This window comes from Barbus barbus (genome assembly GCF_936440315.1).
Source record: "Barbus barbus genome assembly, chromosome: 11".
In the NCBI taxonomy this organism is placed as follows: Eukaryota; Metazoa; Chordata; class Actinopteri; order Cypriniformes; family Cyprinidae; genus Barbus; species Barbus barbus.
This window is the reverse complement of record NC_136739.1, coordinates 11,750,816-11,772,933: the sequence shown is the minus strand read 5'-3', so window position 1 is coordinate 11,772,933 and position 22,118 is coordinate 11,750,816. Positions and strand designations below refer to the sequence as shown.

Sequence of the window (22,118 nt, the reverse complement as noted above, 5' to 3'; positions counted from 1 at the left end):
TCTGGGGCTATTACCCCACCTGGACCATTAAAAGCACTGGATCGCACTGGCCTGGGAGTGGAAAAGCGGCTAATGAATGCTAGTACTTGAGGGACATTACTAGCCTGTTGATTTAAATAAAATTCTCCTGTGGCTAGGAGATTTTGTAACTTAAATGATTGTGCCCTGGCTTCTTTGTGGCAAACGAAACTCTAAAGTAAGTTGTCCACATCGAATGACTTATCTATGCTTTCTCAGACACATTCAACAGGGTGATTAGAAAACTTGCCATTCGTATATTTGTGTGGGGACTGATCTCAGTCAAGGTCTCTCCAGAGGAATTGTAAGAGGCAGTCCTATGGTAGTTGTCGCACCGTATGAAACATGCCTCTACTCAACATGAAACATGGAACCATAGGAGGACAGACATCAGAGAAGGTCCTATTGTGGGACCAGGGAGGAGCAACTGGATGAGATTCTTTTCTCCATGTTCGAATAGACAGTTGACAATGACTCTGTTCTTGCCGTATTTTGTCATATTTCCACCTGGTAGGCTGCTGCTTGTGGATCTCTGACTAACCACCGCTCTATTCTTGTAAGACAGGGCAGAGAGGTATTTGAGAAGGCTGGTTAGGGAGTTATGTTTCACTCATAACAAGGGTGTGGCATATCTGGCTTCTCCATCTACCATAACTCTAGTAGTCTTGGACTCGAGCAGTGAAATGCCCTCTTGGGGCCCTATTTTAATGATCTAAGCGCATGGTCTAAAGTGCATGGCGCAGGTGCACTTAGGGTGTTTCCGAATCCACTTTTGCTAGTATAACGACGGGAAAAACGGTCTACGCTCCCGGTGCATGGTCTGAAAGGGTTGTCCCTATTCTCTTAATGAGTAATGGGTTCCCTCTGTTTTTGTTTCTCGTTTTTGCACAGATTTTGTTTCCGTAGTGTTTCCATGTATCGATGCAAATATCTTCATCCCGAATACCTGCAGCAGGGGGACAACTCTCTCGAGGACCATACAAGACTGTTCCTGACGCTAGCTAACACCACCAGCTACCTGGACGACTTGCTCTGTGTGTTATACGATGCAAAACACCACGTGCAGAGCGCCGTCGTCCGAAAGATGGTCCTCGAGAGGATTTCACCGCCTTCGTGGAGTGGACACTGGCAAGACACGGATCCCCGTTCACCATCAGCTCTGAGGAGGATCTCGTCAGTTCCACTCCGGACCCAGTGCCCAACCCACCATCTCCCAGCCGCAACCGACAAGCCATCGCCGCAGAGAGCGACAGAGCCACGGAGCCGGAGCTGCTAGTGACGTCAGTCTAGGTGTGTAAGCCAGCAACAACACCCGCCTTGAGGGAGAATGTTGTGGCCAGTGAGATCGCGGAGGGGACTCCGCCCACTGCAACATGGCTGAGGGTGAGCTGGTTGAGGATCTGGGACTGTTTGAGGCCGAGAGCGTAACAAAATTTATGCTGAACTACCCCATCTCCTCCTACCTTCATCGGAACTTACTGAAACTGCCATGCCCGAGCTCAGCCCTGAGGGGGCTCCCTTGCCTGAGCTCACCCGCTCTTGCCTCCTCCTTCGCTGTCATCTGGCAGTCCCTCTGCTCACGCTCAGCCCTCCATCTGTGCGTTGTGCTCACCGCGGGTCTGCCAGTCTCCATCGACATCGGGGCTGGAGGATCCCCTGTCTCCGCCTCCAGCCTCAGAGTCCAGGACTCCGCCTTGGCCCGTCAACCCAGCGCCTCCACCATGGCTCCTAGCTCCCTCTTCTCCGCCGTGACCTGGCAGTCCACTGGCTCCGCCGGGCTTCCTCGTCCCTCCGGCTCCGTCTTGGTCTGGCGTCGACCATCTTTTGCCTCGGGACTCCACTCCTCCGGCTGCACCTCGTCCCTCCGGCTCTGTCAGGCTCCTCCATCCCATCAGCTCCACCTTTGTCCTCTGTCGCTCCGGCTCCACCGCAGCCTCCCAGATCCTCGCCTCCGCATCGGTTGCCAGTGCCATCGGCTCCACCTCGGTCCTCTGAATCCTCCTCATCACCCTGGCCCATCGGCTCTCCGTCTCCACCTCGGGCTCCTCCACCAGCTGGTCTGCCGCCGTCGATTGGCCCCCTGGAGCTGTCAGCCCTGCCTCCTCCATGGCTTCTCCCTCCGTCAACTCCACCATGGGCCGTCATTATGGCTGTGGCCTTGGTCCCGCCTGGTCCCTCCTGTTCCAAGCCCCTCCTATTTTCTCCCTGGCTCCTTCCTCCGTCTGGTCCGCCCTGGTTCCCCCTGTTGTCTTCCTGGCCCCCTGAACTGCTTGCTTCACCATGACCCCCTGAACTGCCTGATCCGCCTGGGAGGCCTTCCTTGGCCCTGTCCTGCACCAAGCCCAGTGTTTTTTTTTTAATCTGCTAAAATCTTTAGCCCTTTCTCAAATCTAGCCGTCTGTCCGTGTGATGTCACACGGACGGAGGCCCCTCCCACGATAGTTTGATTGACAGTAGCGTTTTAGCACAGACTGCACTGGTGACTTACCTCAGACCTGCCCTGAGTGAGCTGTCATCAGTTGTTTCACCGCCGGAGCAGATGTAGACAAGAATGACTCCAAAGCGCTTGAGGTGGTGTTGGATGTAATAATGAACATAGCAGTCGTCATTTACTCCCGACATCTGAGCCGCTGAAGAGCTTTATGTTTGGTTCTGAAGGGAATATGCCCTCGGTCAACCTAAATGCCTCTATGTTCGCGCGAATCATTCGTGATCCAGCTTCACCTCCAGAAGAAGTTAGTACAAGGTTTTTAAAAAGAATCTTTGCAAATCGCCTTTCCTAATAATGTGCTAATTAGCAAGTTTCACGATGAATGCGGCTAAAGTAAACAATCCCTCAGAGAGCGGCTCGGAAGAGAGGGGTGGAGTCAGCAGAGCTCATTAACATTTAAAGGAGAATGACACAATACCGTTTGCTCTGACGAGCTGTTTTTGACAGGGTAAAAAAGGTGTTTTTTACACTACCAATGAAAAATTTTAACCAAACTATGTTACAGACTTTTCATTAAGACCCTAAAGAATAATATCAACTTGTGGAAAATGGGCATTATATAACCCCTTTTAAAACAGTTAAAAAATGTAATGCATAAGTGTAATTAGCTGAATGTAGCACAGAGTTCATTCAGAAAATTCTCAGCTAAACAGATGTGTTTTGAGTCTGGATTTAAATGTGGCCACTTTTTTAGCACATCTGACTTCTTCTGGAAGCTAGTTCCAACGGCAGGTGACATTATAGCTAAAAGCAGACTTACCTGGCTGAGTGAACTGTACATTTTACAGTTTAAAATGGTAAAAATGAATGAATGAGTGAAAATAAATAAATAAATAAATACATACATACATTCTGTACATACACAAACCACTCCTTTTCTGATGTTCTCACAACATCAACCATGGCCATATTGAAGTGTCTGGTCCAAACAAGACTTCAACTGAGGAGGACCATTTATCTGGTCAAAAATGTTGTGTGGAAAAAAAGTCCCTAACATGTGGAATGCATTTTATAATCTGACAGGCATAGATTTATTTCTTTAAGTTCTATACTGTCAAAACAATCAACACAACTATCAGAACAGGATTTTATTTCACCATACAACACCACAAAATGGCTTAAAGAGAGACAATTTTATATAAAAAATATATGAATGATTTAATAATAATAATAATAATTGACATTTATATTGAATAAATTAGAATATTCTGGGAAATTAATTGTTCTCACACCATGTTCCGACTCCGTAATTTAATAATTACAAATAAATAAAAACAATTATTCGTTTTTTTTTTAAATAATAAAAATAGCTGTTTTTTTAGCAAGTAATATGTATGTATGTTTTTATCCATCCAAATATCAATCTCTTCATCTTCTTTCTCAGCCTTAAAGTGTGTGTGTCACTTGTGTGTAAACCACACCTGTGAGACAGAGGCAGAAGGAGCATGTTGGAACTCAGTAATGCTCATAAATGGGAAGGAGGAGGCCGTGAAGTCTTGCCTGTCCCCATCAGAGCTCAAGGGTCAGGTGTTCTGCTACAGCTCCCGAAACGTCTCCAAACGCAATTGCTGCTTTACAGACTTCTGCAACAATGAGACGCTACACCTCAATCCAGGTATGACAGACCATTTGCATCTCATTCTTAAAGGGGTCATCGGATGCAAAATTCACTTTACAAGTTGTTTGAACATTAATGTGTGTTGGAAATGTGTGTACACATTCATCCTTTAATGATAAAAATCCACCCAGTGTTTTTTTTTTAAATCCCTATTTTGAATTTTCCTTTCTCAAATCAGGCTATTCTGAGACTCCTGTCAGAATGATGAAGTTCTGAACAGGCCACTCCTACGATAATTGATTGACAAGGCCGTCTTACCTTAGACCCGCCCTGAGTGAGCTCTGAGCCATGAGCCATTGTGTCGACTTCGGTGCAGGGGAAGACGAGATGTCTCCGATTAAGGCGTGATTGAGGAGTTTTGTTGTTGGATGTAATAATGAATATAGCAATCGTCATCTACTCCCGACATCTGAGCCGCTGAAGACGCAGAGGATTAATGTTACTTTCGGTTTGAAGGGAATGCGCCGATCCTCGATCTGCCTAAATGCGTGTATGTTTGCTTGAATCATTCGTGATCCAGCTTCATCTACAGAAGAAGTGAGTATAAGGGTTTTAATGAATCTTTCCAAATTGCCTTTCCTAATAATGTGCTGGTTAGCCAGTTTCGTGGCTGAAGTTTACAGTCTGCTCGTCACCCCACGGAAGAGAGGGGCGGGCTGAGCAGAGCTCATTAGCATTTAAAGCAACATGGACTAGAATGGCTCGCTGAAAACAGAGCTGATTTTGACAGGGTAAAAAAGGTGTTTTTTACACTAGCATTGAGAAATTTTAACCAAAGTATGTTATAGACTTTTCATTAAGACCCTAAAGAATCATATGAACTTGTGGAAAATGGGCATCCGATGACCCCTTTAAACTGTCTGGTTCTAATGAGTGCTATATAGCATCAAGTATTTTGTTAACACTTTACATTAAGGTTCCCTTTATAAAAGGTTTATACAGGTGTTAATAAATGACTAATAACTCACTTACAAATGCATTATAAATAATTGATAAGCAGTTATAAATGCATGAGTAAAAAAGGTGATTTTAATGCAATACCTGCCAAATAGTGAGCCATTTTTAACTCAAATTTGATACATTTTTAACAAATATATTCATTAATGCTTATTTCACTCAAAAAATGAATATTGAAAATTAATTCCAATATTACCTGTGAACCTTAATGTAAACCACCATTTATTAATGATTTATAAACGTGCACCTTAATGTAAAGTGAACATCTGTGAACCATTTATTAATGAATTATAAACGTTAATAACGTCTAAAAATGAACATTAATGTAAAGTGATCACCTGTGAACCATTTATTAATGAATTAAAAATGTTAGTAACCTGTTAAAAGTAACCTTAACGGAGAGTGAACGCCTGTGAACCATTTATTAATGAATTCTAAATGTTAGTAACCTGTGAATGTGAACAGTAATGTAAAGTGAACACCTGTGAACCATTTATTAATGAGCTATAAACGTTAGTAGTCTGTGAAAGCGAACCTTAAAGTGAACACCTGTGAACCATTTATGGCTGGGCAGTCGTGCCTAATGGATAGAGAGTTGGACTTGTAACCCGAAGGTCGTGGGATCGAAGCTCATGGTCCAGCAGGGATTTTAGGTGGGGGAGTGAATAACCACCACTCTCTCCATCCTCAATACCACGACTGAGGTGAGACCCTTGAGCAAGGCACCAAACCCCCAACTGCTCCCCGGGCGCCGCAGAATTGGCTGCCCACTGCTCCGGGTGTATGTTCACTACTGTGTGTACACTTGGATGGGTTAAATGCAGAGCACAAATTACGAGTATGGGTCACCATACTTGGCCACACACCACTTCCCTTTCCCTCTCCCTTTATTAAAGGGGTCATCGGATGCCCATTTTACACAAGTTGATATGATTCTTTAGGGTCTTAATGAAAGGTCTGTAACATTTTGGTTAAAAATTCTCAATGGTAGTGTCTTCTATACCCTGTGAAAATCAGCTCTGTTTTCAGCACGCTGATCTTGTCCATGTTTCTTTTAATGCTAGTGAGCTCTGCTGACTCCGCCCCTCTCTTCTGTGGAGTGACGAGCAGACCATAGATATTTGTAGATCCCTATTCGACCGCTCCAGATATGTTGACGTGTCAGCCATCTCGCATTCACCATAATAATCACTGAATATTCAAAGATATTCAAGCGTATAACTTATTGTTGTAGACGCACACAGTCAATGCGCTCAAAGATTCGCAGACCGCTCCAAAAATTGCGGATGGCTTATGTATCGCGGCCCATAGAAACAGTCGATAATCTAGGTATATATATCTATGGAGCATACTAAACTTCAGCCGCGGAACTGGCTAACTAGCACATTATTAAGAAAGGTGATTTGCAAAGATTCATAAAAACCCTTGTACTCACTTATTCTGTAGATAAAGCTGGATCACGAATGATTTGTGCGAACATAGATGCATATGTAGATCAGGGATCAGCGCATTCACTTCAAAATGAAAGTAACGTTAATCCTCTGCCTTCAGCGGCGCAGATGTCAGGAGTAACTGACGACTGCTATATTTATTATTACATCCAACAACTAAACACTTCAATCGCTTAATCTGAGACATCTTGTCTTCCCCTGCACCGGAGCTGACACAATGGCGGACAGCTCTCAGGAAGGGTCTAAGGTAAGACGGCCTTGTCAATCAACGAATCAATCAATCGTGGGAGCGGTCTGTACAGAACATCATTCTGACAGGGCTCTTAGAACAGCCTGATTTGAGAAAAGGGATTTTAAAATAGATTTAAAATGGATTTGTATCACTATAGGATGGATGTGTGTACACACTTCCAACACACATTTGTTCAAACAACTTGAAAAGTGAATTTTGCATCCGATGACCCCTTTAATGAATTATAAATGTTAATAACCTGTGAAATAGAACCTTAAAAGTGAACACATGTGAGCCATTTATGAATGAGTTATGAACATCATTAACCTGTGAAAGTGAACTTTAAAGTAAAGTGGACACACTAACCATTTATAAATTATTAATGCACACACAGAAGGAATTGTAATTTGTTTTTTTTTTTCTCTTCTCTGTTAAATGCAGGCGCGGCTTGTATATATGGGCAGATAAATATATATCCACAACATAGACCTCTATATAAAATGAAACAATAATAAATTGTAAATGTGTTCAGCATTCTCCAACAAATATTTTTCAGATTTTCGACACTATTTTAAGTCATAAAGTAAGCAGTATATATAAAAATCCCGCACATGGCTTTAGCAGGCATGTATACATGATACTAAGCGGGGCAGAGGGTGCCTGAGACCTTCCGAGCTCAACAGCGCCCCACAATTTTGCAACGTAAATCTGTGGTGAAAAGGGGAACTGCAGCATGCTCTAATTGAGAGCCATTGGGGCAGATTTGAGACTGCCACGCTTATTTTCATGTGACATTACGTGAACCTTGCTCCACCAAGACTATATCAGTCTGCTTCAGCTATGTCTGCATCGGGTCAGTTACTAGTTGGCATGTCTGTTTTTTTTTTGTTTTTTTCCCTATGTGGAGTAGTGGATCAAATTAACAAAGTATAAATCCTTTAGTTTAAATGTGCTCACATGAATAGCCTTTATATGGTTCTATTGTGTTTGTGTTATTATTATTCTGAGAATAGATATGATCGTCTTTCCTCACCCAAATTGCTTCACAACTTGTAACATTCTAAATCAACATTTGGAGGTGATAAATGCTATATTAAGGCAATTATAATACAGCATTTTATGCATGTTCTCCGAGCCTGTCAATCAAAATTAGCGCGCCACCCACAAGATAAAGCAAGGACATCTCTGCCAAAAGTTTTGTCCGCATTTGTTCAGAGATTAGAATATAAAGCTTACTAAATATTTTTCATATATTAGTGCTACGACCCAGAATCTGCCCCACCTAAATTTACAGTTAGGAGCCGCTACTGATTAAATGTATTTTATTATTGATGCACTATCAGTAAAGAAAACTACTTAAAGCTGCAAGAGAGACCCTCGCAAAATCGCTAGCCCGACATATTTTGTTTTCCAGTCGGGCTACCAAAATGTATCACTGCCCTGCCCGACGGGCTACCTTAAATACAGGGCTACCACGCAGTGTTCCCTCTAAGCTGAGCGCGCGCGCGCGACCGCGCTCTTCTTCCACCGCGGCCGCGCAGAAGAAATAATGTGCCTCGCGCACACAAAAATGAGTTGGGAAGCCATTTGATTGAATGCCGCCAGTAAAAGGGAAAGAATAGCAATTCTCGGGCAAACCGCTATAGAGCTTATGTCATGACAGAGTTAGAGCCGGTGAATGCAGTTTACAGGTTTCATAGAAAGAGAACAATGTGCACCAAATGAGTTGCTGTAGAAACTGAATACTTCGATGGTTGAAGTGCGCTCAACACGAGAGCCAACGCAAACGCAATGACATGTGAAATAAAACGTTCTCATGTATTAAAGAAGAGTGGCTTGATTAAGTGCTGGAAATAGCAGAGGATGGGCAAAGAACGGTAACAAAACTCTGAAACATGAGTATTGTTACCGTTCTTTGCCCATCCTCCGCTATTCTAACTGATAGAATAGAATAGAATACAAACTAAAGCAAAACTTAAGCTGAGACCTGTAAGTTAAATATAAAAAAACGTGAACATGAATTCTTCTATAGCGGTCTCAGCTTAAGTTTTGCTTTAGTTTCTATTCTATTCTATTCTATTCTATTCTATTCTATTCTATTCTATCAGTTTCAATAGTTTGTTTTGATAATATATTATGTTAGGGCTATATTATAAACCTGATAAATAATTGACCTTGTTTTTGAGTCTTTGACGTTGAGTCTCTTGCTCATCAAGGCTGTATTCATTTAAAAAATACAGGAAAAAACATTGATAGTGAAATATTATTGCAATTTCTAATATTGGTTTCCTATTTTAATACCTATACTATAAAATAGCATTTATTCCTGTGATCAAAGCTGAATTTTCAGCATCATTACGCCAGCAGTGTCCCATGATCCTTCAGAAATCATTCTAATATGCTGATTTATTATCAGTGTTGAAACTGATGTGCTGCTTAATATTTTTTTGGCACCTGTGTTACTTTTTTCTTTGATTCTTTGATTAATAAAAAGTTTAAAAGAACAGCATTTATTCAAAATAGAAATATTTTCTAACAATAGAAGTTTTTACTGTCAATTTTATCCATTTAACACATCCTTGCTGAATAAAGTTTATTGAACTTTTTTAAAACTTTTTTAAAGTATCTTTAAAAAAGAAAGAAAAGAATTTCTGACCCCAAACTTTTGAATAGTTTATATTGTAACACAAAATCTCTATTTTGACTAAACACTGTTCTTTTTAACTTTTTATTTGTTTTAAATATCACAGGTCCCCAAAAAATACAGTATAAAGAATAAAATAAAATAATAAAGCAGTACAACTGTTTCCAACATTGATTAAAAATCAGCATATTAAAATGACTTCTAAAGAATCATGTGACTCTGAAAATACTGCTTTGCTTCACAAGATTTAATAAAATTTTAAAGTATATTAAAATAGAAAACATTTATTTTAAATTGCAATAATATTTCACAATATTATTTTGTGAAATAATATTCAGTATTTTTTATCAAATAGATACAGCCTTGGTGGGCATAAGAAACTTCTTTAAAAAAATGTATTGATCCAAACTTTTGAACTGCAGTGTATTGTACAGTAAAAATGTTTTCTCAGCTAACCTAAAATGTACATCATTTAGTTACATCAAGGGTGAAATCAAATATAAATAGCATATTAAAATTAAAAGTTACACAATTTTTGTGTGCATGCTGTACAGGTCTGGTATAAAGAATGCTTTTGCTCAGGTGCCCGAAATATCCGCCCAATAGAGAAAAGTTTTGCTCAGCAAGAAAAAAAATTAGAGGGAACATTGCTCCCACTAAATTGAAGAGTTTTTAAGGCCTTATACCATTTAACGTATGTAAAACTGTCTAAGAAATAATTTTTCAAATTGCCTTAAATAGATTTTTAAGTATTCTGCAGGTACCTTGTAAATAGTCAAATAAAACTCTTTCCTTGATATTCGTTGATATTTGTGTATTGAAAATGTTTTTGATTGACATTTATGGTCTTTATTTTATTTGGGCTAGTTAAATTAATTTTCGGGCTACCAAAATCTGAAGAGTACCTGCCCGAAGGGCTACCAGGGATTTACAAATTTTGGGAGCCCTGCTATGTGAGCCCTGCTATGAAAACATTTTTACTGTACAATACCAAAATCTGAAGAGTACCTGCCCGAAGGGCTACCAGGGATTTACAAATTTTGGGAGCCCTGCTATGTGTCAAAAATTTGATTTATTACCCCCTCATAAAAATTCCATCCCCCACACCCCCTCCCACCCATAACTGGACACCTGTTTGTACACCCCCACCCGTCTAAGTGACCATCTGGTTCATCCACCCCAGCGATCTTAAGGAATTTATGACTGAATCTGTTTTTGTGTGTGGGGGGTGCCATTATGTGCTTTTAAACTTTAAATGGTGAAATTGTGTTAAATGGGATAAAGGGTAGTTTTTATTAAAGTGAGGTTAGTTAAAACAATAAGATACATGTCAAAATCTACGTTGTAGTCTAACATTACGAGTTAAAGAAAATAGAGCTGACTTGTCTTACCGTGGTGTGAAATAAAAAATATCAGACTGTTAAGTAAGAGTATAAGGTACTTGTCAAAATCTTGTAACATTACAATTTAAAAGCTAGCTTTTGTCACAAGTTATAAAATTAAAAGAGCAGCCTATCTTACAGCGTTCGTCAGATAACCTAACGCGGCCGTGTCAAACTCAGAATGAGGTTACGAGCGCTGCGATCAGACCACGCCTACCTAACACGGGTGGAGAGACCAACGCGAACATTTTAATGTTAAAAGAATCAAATGTTGAAATTAAGAATCATAATTAACGAAACCGTACAGCATTCATCCTAAAGCTTTTCGCTTTAAAAAATTAGACAAAAAATTAGTTTTTCCTTTTAAACAAACAACCGCAGGAAAAAAAGTGCTGTTTGTTTTGTCTTATTTTATTTAAGTGCCATAATTCCTTTATTTACCTTTTGATTTTTGTCAAGCTTAAGACTTCTGCCGTGCTATATTACCCAGATTTTTTTCACTTTAAAAATTAGGTTACACAAGTTTTCTTCTAAACATTCACCTCTAACCCGCAGGAAAATGTTGTTTTATTTTATTTTAGTTTAGTTATTCACACTTAATACCTTTATTTACTCTTTGATTTTTTTGTCAATCTTAAAACTAGTGTGGTATAATAGTTAAAACGTACGTATGTGTGTACAAACTGGAATGAAAGCAAATGTTTTGGCGGGGTCTTTGGATTTTCAGCCATAATTAGATGCCTAAACTTTTTACAACATCTTACGAAATGTAAATATTTAGTTTCAGGCAGCGGTGTGAAACGAGAACGGCTGCTGTGCGTCTGGCCGTATGATCATTGAACCGTCCGTATCAGATCAAGAGGTCCGTTGTAAAACATCTAAAGATGTTTCTGGGGCTCGACTCATTTGCAATCTAATGAGTTTTTGAGGGGATCTGACATCGTAAACTTTGTTAGAATGTTAGGTAAAAAAGTTAATTGATCAAAACAGATCATCTTCCTAAGATGCTCACTGATCAAAGGATCTCATTGCATCTATTTTATGGCATACACCTGCAAGTGTGAACTGTCAAAGGTTTAGGCAGGAGTTCACTGACTGGTCAAAGGATGCCTACCCTATTGAACCTTTTTTATGACACATCTGGTGAAGTTAGGTAAAGTTGAGAATTGAGTATTTATAATGAATTTATAATCTATTCGAATGTGTCTTCAAACTGATATTCAGGATGAGATGAGATAGATAGTAGAATCTATTCTCTAGTAGAAGTGTTAGAATATATTTTTCAATATGTGTTATCGCTTTGCTAGTTCAATTAATTTGTTACTATACAAATAAATAACTGCGCCTGCGCTTCTGCAGACAGTTCGCTTGCGTGCAGGTAACGGTACTGCGAGGCTGAACAAATACTGAAGTTACAGTGGGCTTTATCATATGCTTTCAGTCATTTATTTAATTATTTTCTCAAAACTGTTAACTTATAAAATCAAAATATTTAGGTGCCTTTATTGAGCTAGCATTTATCAAATAGTTTTGTCGTATAGATTTGATGCTTAATTATAATGTGAGTTTACTTGTATAAGCCACTTTTTTGTGTGAAGTTATGTTCAGTAATGTTCCAGTGTGCTGTAAAAGAAAAGATTAACCTTTTTGTTTCAAGTTGAAAGTTGTTTGCTGATGTAGTGCAACAATAAAATATAGCTCACCAGAAAATATTAACTTTTTCTGTGTGCAATAATAATCAATAAATAAATTATTAGTGTGTCCACTTTACATTAAAGTTAACTTTGACTGGTTACTTTATTAATAATGTTCAATGTTACAGGTTATTAATGTTTATAACTCATTAATAAATGGTTTACAGGTGTTCACTTTACATTAAGGTTCGCTTTCACAGGTTACTAACGTTTATAACTCATTAATAAATTGTTCACAGGTGATAACTTTACATTAAGGTTCAGTTTTAGATGTTATTAACATTTATAACTCATTAATAAATGGTTCATAGATGTTCACTTTAGGTGCACTTTCACAGGTTATTAAGTAGAGGTCCTCCGATCTAAGTATTTTTGAGGCCGATCACAGAAAGCAGTATCTGCCAATACGATCACCGATACCAATATTTTTAAAGCCTTTTTATCATGTAGAATTATTTATAGTGATACTCCAATCAGGATTTTTAGACATTTATTCAGGGCCTGAATTTCATTTTTGAAAATTAATTCCCCTCTTAGATGACTCTTGGTAAATTTGAGGGGTGAATGGGGGCATTTTTTAGACAATTCTCAAAACTATATATTTATCTCACCTAAATGGTTTGATCATGCACTGCCTTTTTGTTTTGACAATCGTACAATTGTTGCACAATATCTTGCACACAGCACAAACCTGATTTTGTGAGCTGTATATGATGCGGCCTTTTACACCAGGTTCACACATACTCTATTTGCAGTGCGTATGCAGTCCATGTACAGAAGCGGTATAGAATCAGCACAGACTGTGCATGCTTTCACACAGGTGTCCATACTGATCCGTGGTTGTTTACCACGAACAACATTTATCCATTATTTTGATTTCAAATACAAACATTGTTAACTGTAAATGCTTTTTCAGCATTGTGACTTTTTTTACACAGTATCAGTAATACAATCTATTTTATTTTATTTTTTCTAATTGCGTGTTTAATCGCAATAGATATAAGCAACACTATTCAATGCTTTTTACTTTTAAAGTTTTAGCTCAAAATACCCGACAGATAATTTTTTATAGCTTGTTAAAATTGCCACTTAGCAAAAACGCTCTGATTTTGAGTATGTTGCTTTAATGCAAATGAGCTGGCGCTCCCGGAGAAGAGGGCAGAGCTTCAAGAGCTCAAGCTCCTGCATTAGCAGTGCTAGCCTTTGCAAATAAACATTTCACTATTAGTACAAGCCTGTTGTCTTTACAGAAAATATACTCTGTTTAAAAGTCAGTAATCTGATTGTGCTGTGCATAATAAATTTGCGTTTGTGAATTACACAGACAGGGAGCACGGCGGGATAAAAATAACAACATAGCTGGTCTCATGGTGCATGGCATGCTATTACAAACTTTATAAATCCCACTCGTGTTTATGAGCTCAACAAACTCAAGTGATCGACTCGCATTGCTTTCATATGCAACTTTTAACTACCACATTCCTAATCACGCTGTGTTTATGCTTATAAGTCAGCATCACAAATGGGCAGGACTTTTCCCCCTCTGTGAGGTGAACAGAGGGAGAATCTGAAACCGCTCATTCTGAGAGACTGTTTATGATTTTGTAGATTATAAAAAAAATTAGTGGGTGGATTTTTACCATTATAGGCTGGATGTTTTTACACTCTGCGGCCACACACCTGTGTTCAAACACCTTATAAATGTAATTTTTGCATAATAGGTCCCCTTTAATAAAGAACTTTGTTTTCCTAGCTCAATTGCCATCTATTATTGCTTTATCTAAAAAGTGTTATTTTCCTTTAAACCTAGCCAAAAAGCCATGTTTGTTAGCCAGACTTTGAACCACAGTAGACTTTAATTATATACATTTATGGTGTAATTACTACATTTTCGTGACAATCCATGTTCATATTTACTGCAAACAATGCACTGTTAATTAAATTCGCTGCATTGCTGCAGACGCACTGCTCCTGGACTGCAAACCATGTGCAGTGTGAACGCTTTATAAACCAGGCTTATATCTGAGAGTGCTTCCGGTTTTGTGTGAGAGTAAAGGAAATCCACGTGCGAGCGGGGAAATTCGCGCTTATGCATTGTTAATCTATTTTCGTGCTACAACAATGCACTCTTGACATTTGTCATTAAAATAACGCCATATTTAATCCGTTAAGATGAGCGCAGAAAAAAATACACACTGCAAACGGAGTGTGTGAGAACCTGGCATATGTGTGCGCTGCGAGTGTGAATGAGCACACAGTCTCCAGGAAAGCGCGTGAGTGCTGTCTGGTTTAGTTTATTACTTTATGGCCCGGTTTCACAGACAGGGCTTAGACTAAACGAGGATTAGGCCTTAGTTCAATTAGGACATTTAAGTAACTTTTATAAACATGCTTAGAAAAAAATATTACTGGGGTGCATCTTGAGACAAAACAAAGGCCCTGATATATTTTAAGATCAGTCAGTGCAAGTTTATTTCAGTTGTAACAGCTCAGACTTACATTTTAGTTTAGGACTAGGCTTAAGCCTTGTCTGTGAAACCGGGGGTATAAGTTATTTAATGAAGAAATATGAATTGTACCTCACCTTCAGCATTATAATTATTTCACCCACGCCAGGCAGAGACTGAGACAGTGCCGCTGCATGTCATGCAAAATCTCTGACGGCAGCCGCATTATCAACCTGAGATCGGCTTATGAGATACGCCTTTTTCAAGATCACCGAAAAAACATCCCAAAGCGATTATCTACCGATAATGATCGGAGCACCCCTATTATTAAGGTTTATAAATAATTAATAACTGGTTAATTACATTAAGGTTCACAGATAATATTGGAATTCACATTTCCAATATTAATATCTCATCAAGTCATGGTTAAATAAAAAATCAAGATAATAATTCCATTAAAAAAAAATTTTGTGTGTGTGTGGATAGGCATCATGAACTTTTGTGGAGAATCATGGGTAAGGTCAGAGTAGATTCTGGTAAGAAATATTGTAAGAAAAGTGACATGAGTCATGAGATATAAATGAGAAAACTATCAATACAACCCTTCAGTCTTGCTATAATAGTACATTTTTTGCTGCATCATCAAATAAATCAGGAATATGGTTTTGAGTGAAATAAGTATTAATAAACATATTTGTTAAGCATTTATAACATTTGTGTTAAAAATGGCTCACTATTTGGCTGGTATTGCATCAAAATCACCCTTTTATTCATGCATTTATAACTGCATATCAATGACTTATAATGCATTTGTAAATGAGTTATTAGTCATTTATGAACACCTTTATAACCCCTTTATAAAGGGAACCTTAATGTAAAGTGTTACCAGTATTTTTAACAGCTTTGTTTTGACTGAAAGGCTTTTGTGTGCAGAATAAAAAATCTAATTGTTTTGCTCCATAAATGGAAACCATCAGCATCTTAAAACCATAATGTCTTGGTCTCTCGATCACAACACATTTGTAGTGTTGATCCTCTTCTTCCACCATGACATAACAAGGCTGGCTGGGTTACTAGCGGATAGCCGAAGGTTATTAATACTGTGTGTATCCTATCCGGGCAGTTAAAATCCTTTGAGCAGCTGTCTAACAGGTCGCACAAGACTGTTGGCTTGAGACTGGTGCACCAGAGTAAAGGTCAGCAAAGGGTGTTCTTTGTGCCTGACCATTTCAGAAAAAAAGCCATTTTAACAAAATCCCTTTAAAAGATGATCATATTTTCCCATTTCATAGCCAAAGTAGCATAGCCACATAACATCATTACTACATCCGGGGTCTCCAGTGTTCAAATTAGTGGTCAACCATTATGGGGTTTTCAGTGGCTGAAACAAAACTGGATGATGTCACTCCCACAAATATAATGTAAAAGATTACACCATTATAATTAAACGGAAAAATGTCAAAGAATGAAGGGTTTAAATTGGAAGTTAGGACAGTGAGCTTTTGTTCGAGACAGTAGACTATCTATGGCTCAACAATTTTAATGACATCATTCTGCACTTCAGCTTATCATATTTTCTGCCCTATCAAATTCAACACACACACACACACACACACATACATACATGCATGTTTGTTTCTGTGAATTGTGGGGACTTTCCATAGACTTCTATTAGTTTTATACTGACCAAACAATATTTTCTATCCACTAACCCTAAACCTTAGCCCTTACAGAAAACCTGTTTGCATTGTTACACTTTCAGATAAACATCATTTACTACCGTATTGACCCAAATATAAGACGACCCCCCCCCTTTTCCAGATGTACATTTTGAAAAAAAAAAAAAATGCTTTTTGAAAACCAAATCTTGTTAGTTTTTTTCTCTCTCTCTCTGTAAAACACATTTTTTTTCTTAAATTATTTTCATATTGCATATCTTTCCTGTTTAAATTTTTGTTTTGAAAGCATGGTAAATGCTGGTAAAATGTACCAACAATGACATTTAAAAATATTTTACCATAAAAATAACAGGTAGCCCATCTGAATTATATAACATCCATCTCATAGTAGCCTGCTAAAATTTTATTAGCAGTAGAAGTGAAATCTTATTGTAGTCTTCAAATCTGGGTACTGTCTTATATTTGAAAATCACTTACAGAGGAAGTTTGATCCATCAGGCTAACATGACAGTCACGACTCATGCCGCTGTAAGCTTTTCTTTTTCTTTAGTTTTCACTAATCGATCTTTACAACACACATTACATTGAATATTCCATGGCACACTAGTTTTATGCGTTTTTGGCGCCACCTATTGTTGTGGGTGTATTATTGACATGTCAAAGTCTAGACCAGGGTTCCTCAAATCTTTCCCTGGAAGTCCAATCTGCTGCAGAGCTCCAACCCTGGTCAAACTCACCTACCTGTGATTTTCTAATGATCTTGAAGTCTCTGATTAGCTTGCTCAGATGTGTTTGATTAGGGTTAGAGCTAAACTCTGCAGGAATGATCCAAATTTGAGGATCCCTGGTCTAGACCCTGAATATAAGACGGACGCGTTTTTTCAGATGTATTTCCAAGAAAAAAAACATTTTTCGGGTCAATATGGTATTTTTAGTTGTTGTTTTTTTTCCTCATGGAGACTGCCGATTCAAAACAAATTAAAATAGAAAACAGTTAATTTAAATTGTAAAAAATATTTCACAATATTACTGTTTTTGCTGTATTGTGTATCAAATCAATTCAGCCTTGGTCAGCAGAAGATCTAAAACTTTTATATATATTTGGCTTTATTTTAATAGTTCTACTCACAAAAGTATATTATATATAAATGTATATGTATATAATGATTCACATAGATAAAATAGATCAAATTTACAACAACTGCAGTTATCCGTTAAAGAAAAAAATTGTCCACTTTGATTTCGTGGTGACTTTAACTCATTTATTATCTATTTATTTGAATTTTTTTTATTATTTGTGATTTTTTTTATAAAGAAGTGTGACATTATATCTAAATCTAAAACCTAAACCAGTCACTTTTGTTCACTTAATTTCCATAATTCAGTTTTTTAGGAGTGATTCCAGATGATCGTAAAAATTCAAAGGAATTTAATAAAAAAATTCTTATGACATTTTTTAAATACTTTTTGACTAGAGAGAAATCAGTGTTATGTATTGGGAGCATTCTGGAATATAAAGGTTCGTTTCCATTATTTGCTTGTGCATAAGACATCGCTTGTGTTTATTCCAATTAAAGTACTGGCTAAAAATGTGATTTTCCATAAAACTATTCCAGTCTTGGCCAATGAACAGTGTATGTTCTGCCTCTGTTGTTGTGCAAATACATTTTCACAGTTATTGGTGCTGGAGTTCATCAGGTTGTAGGTCAAGCATTGTGAAACTTTAATGCCCTGTTGAAAATGTGATTACAGCATCTGTAACATCACAGGGCACATAACTACAATTACTGTTACCATGGTTACTGCAACTACTGCATGTTTTGGGCTTGCATATGATCTGAAAGTCTCTAAAATAATAGAGCAAGAAGGAAAAAAAATAATTTTAATGAAGGTTGTTTATTTACTGACTAAAGGTAGCTTTGGTGCAATTCTGACAAGCAAGTTATACAATTTAAAAACTATTAGTACTCATCTCACAACAGATCATTAAAATTCTTATTTTCAAACATTTAAGCATGTTCTTAATTGTGTTAGTACAACATAAAATCAGAAAGTATCACAAAGAGTTTCACAGTATAAAATGTGTTAACTGTATTAACTGTAATGAAAGCATGAAGTCAGGTTTTGAAACACTGACTAGCAGTGTTACATGTATGATCAATTTAGATTTTTGCATTAAGAGTTTTGAAGATATACACCTTTGCCTGACATTTACAATAAACACCATAATAAAATGTTGCCATATTCACGCTCATCATTTAGGGTAAAACTAAATGCAATTTTTAGTGCCACTCACTGGACTTTTCAATTTGAAAGTGTCCCAAAACATTTAAGAAGCAATGTTTATATCGTTTAGTAGAATTGTTTTTTTTGGTGTGCCAAAGTGTGTCATTTATGTCTGGTGATGACAACGTACCGACCAATCAATTTATTTATTTATTTATAAATAATATAAGGTTTGGTTCACATGTCAGGGATGTGGGACTGTCCTGCAAAGTTTAGCTCCATCCCTAATCAAATCAAATCACACCTTTAATTTTCAAGCAGTTCTCAAGAATTTGCATACGTTTTCTCCAGGATCAGAGTTGCCCATTTCTTTGTTAGACATATAGAGCATTTAGGGCACTGACACACTAAAACTGGCGTTGAACACAAGAGGTCTAGAATATCCAGATTTGTTTGCAAAAATGTGAGACATGCAGTTTATAATAACTCTGTGTGAGACATGCAGTTTATAATAATAGCAATCAAGGGCTGTCAAAAGATTAAAATCATCACAGACATTTTTATACACATAAGAGGTCATTGAGCTATAAAAAAAGTACTGTATGTTTTCAGACCCTTTCCTTTCTACAAAAATAGAATTTGCATAAGAAACCAAGCTTTCTTAATGACTTGTTTCTTTTTCCTCCACATTGTCATTCCACCTGTGGTAGATATTTGCATCTGACCATCTCCGCAATGACACATCAGCGCCTACTTTACCTTATCAGTTCAGTAGCCCACCTAGCAGCAGGCCAGTCTAGAGCTCCTAAAACAGCAACTAGCAGACTTGATCATGATCAGTTTATTATCACGGGGAAGCTAGTCAGATGCTGTACTCTATGTGAAAAAATCCTTTTTTAAATAGCCCAGTAGTGTTCAGTTTACATCATATATGAAGCTGTTACTACTGCAAAATGACAATAGTTATGGTGACATGGAAGCAGATTAGACTCATTAATAATTCACGCAAAAAACACTATGCACAAATGCGTATCCCAATTCACATGCATGAAACTCAATTCACGTGCACGAAAAATATATATATATATATTCACAACAACCAATTTACGTGCACAGGCACGCAAATAAAAAATCTGACGATAAAATGAAGTGCAGAATGATGTTATCAAAGTTTTAATCCGTAATGGTGCCTTTTGAGATTGACTTTTTTTTTTTAAATGCATATATATATTCTAAATGTAAATTTTGTCTTTGTTCAGGAGCACACTATCTTATACATTCTCAAAAAAGTTGTCAGATGGTATTTGTTCAAAAGGTAATTTTCAAAAAGGTACAAAAGGTTGTTCAAAAGGCCTTTGTACTTTATTTACATCTAAAGGGTGTGTATTACCTTAAATGTTTACATTAGTATCTAAAGTGTACATATTACTACCCAAGTGATATAATACCCAATGATATACAGTAGTACCTTTTAAAAAGGTACTGCCCCAGAGACAGCTTTTGTATGAAGACTATGCATTCTGTGCAGATAATCCGATGGTTGAGCTGCTGAAAGGTGTTCATTAATTAAGTTGATTGCTCAATGCTTTTCACTGTGCCCAAAATATATTTGTTTCACACTTGTGAATATATCATTCAGCATTGATTTTTTTTTTGTGCATTGTGTTTGGTTGTGAAAGGACCTGAAGTATGAGCAATAGTAATAGTGATCTTTCTTTCCTTAGCAGACACCACTGAATATCAATACGATGGTTATGAATTACTGAATTCTTAAACCCCTGTATCAGATTGTATTTGAAACTGTCTGGTATTTTTTGGTCCTGTAGGCACTAGGCAGCTGAGCTCATCTTTGAAATGCATCTCTCTGAAACATGTGCTGACACCCTCTTCTCTCCATTTATCTCTGCAGATACTCTGTGAAGTTTCCTTCATTGGCTAAAAGCCATCTGTGTCCCAAGTGGACTGACTTACCGGCTGTTTTAGTAAACAGGGGAGGCAAAAGGGAAAATGTGTTTTGAAATGCCTTACTCTGGTTGTAGTCATCGGTGACCCTGTACAGATGTGGTCAGGTCATGGCCCACTGGGCAATTTCAAAAACTCAACTTTTTCAAAGACTCACATTTAATGCTCACATAGTCTGTATAGTTGCTTATAGAACTTATTACATTGCATTTATTAATTTGAATAAATTCTGTGGTGCTTTGGAGGCTGAGATGCAGAGGTTTAGATGATGATAAATGTCATTCACTGTTTGGCCTGATTGGAAAGAGTTCAGATTTCATATCCAGTCCATTTCACAAACAGTTGTCTAACTTTTCTCCCCTGAGCCTCTGACACTCAAGCCGAGGGTGTGATCAGACGGGGTCATAGTTGTCTGGGATGGACAGGCCATAGGGTGCTTTTGCCAAAGCTGTCAAAAATATGTATTTATAATCTTCTTTTACTGGGAAAGACTGTGTAATGCACAACACATTCCAGGCCCCTCTCTGACTGCAAAAGTGGAGAAAGGTTTGCTATTTAAATGGATCTTGGTGGACTAACACAGTGGCTTTTAAACTTTTTTTAAGAAACTTCTTTTTAAATTGACGTGACCCTTATATGCAATCATTTACATGTAATGTAAAAGAACACAAATATATGTATAGCTCTGGGAGGATCAGTCCTGATCAATAACTGAGGGTGCTTTTGAAATTAGTGAGGGTGATTTAGCCTTCATGCACATCTATTTTGACTCCTCAAAATTTGCAGCGTGTACCGTGGCCATTGGTCCTCTTAGCAGCATGAAAAACAAAACTTTTATTCAAATTCTAAATTGATTAGCCTATATATAGCCAAGAAAGCTCCCTTTATAATTACTAGAAAGTTAAAACTCTTTTCAGTTTACTGTCTGATCTAAGGAATTTCCATTATAAACAATGAATCTACACTGCACAATGGGTCTTATTATTATGTATTATTCATGTGTACACCTTGTTTGTTACAATGAGAGGATTTGCTAGAGAGAACTCAGCACTGAACAAAACTCCAGCATTTTGATTTGTGCATTTTGAACTTACCTCTAAATGGCTAAATTAGTCCCCCCAAATGTGAAAGGCATAAATGTACCCTTCAACACACAATCCTTTTTCGTAGTCTCCGGCTAGTCCAGTGAGACAAATGATATAACCATGCTCTGAGCCTACAATCTGCCTAGAGAGACATTAATATAGCCAAGTTCTGAGTCTCTGGCCCTTCCAGTGGGTCAGTAGGAGAGAGGTAGGAGACGTTAACCATTAATTA

The 22,118-nt window shown here is 37.8% G+C and overlaps 1 protein-coding gene across 1 annotated transcript in view; it reads left to right on the top strand.

Annotated features, from left to right (window-relative positions):
* LOC306877144 (activin receptor type-1C-like) overlaps positions 1-22,118 on the top strand; it is a 61,878-nt gene that overhangs the window by 7,078 nt on the left and 32,682 nt on the right. Inside the window, exon 2 of the mRNA XM_079428689.1 lies at positions 3,894-4,124. Coding sequence (XP_079284815.1) covers positions 3,894-4,124 — 231 coding nt within the window. The remainder of the gene's footprint in view (positions 1-3,893; positions 4,125-22,118) is intronic.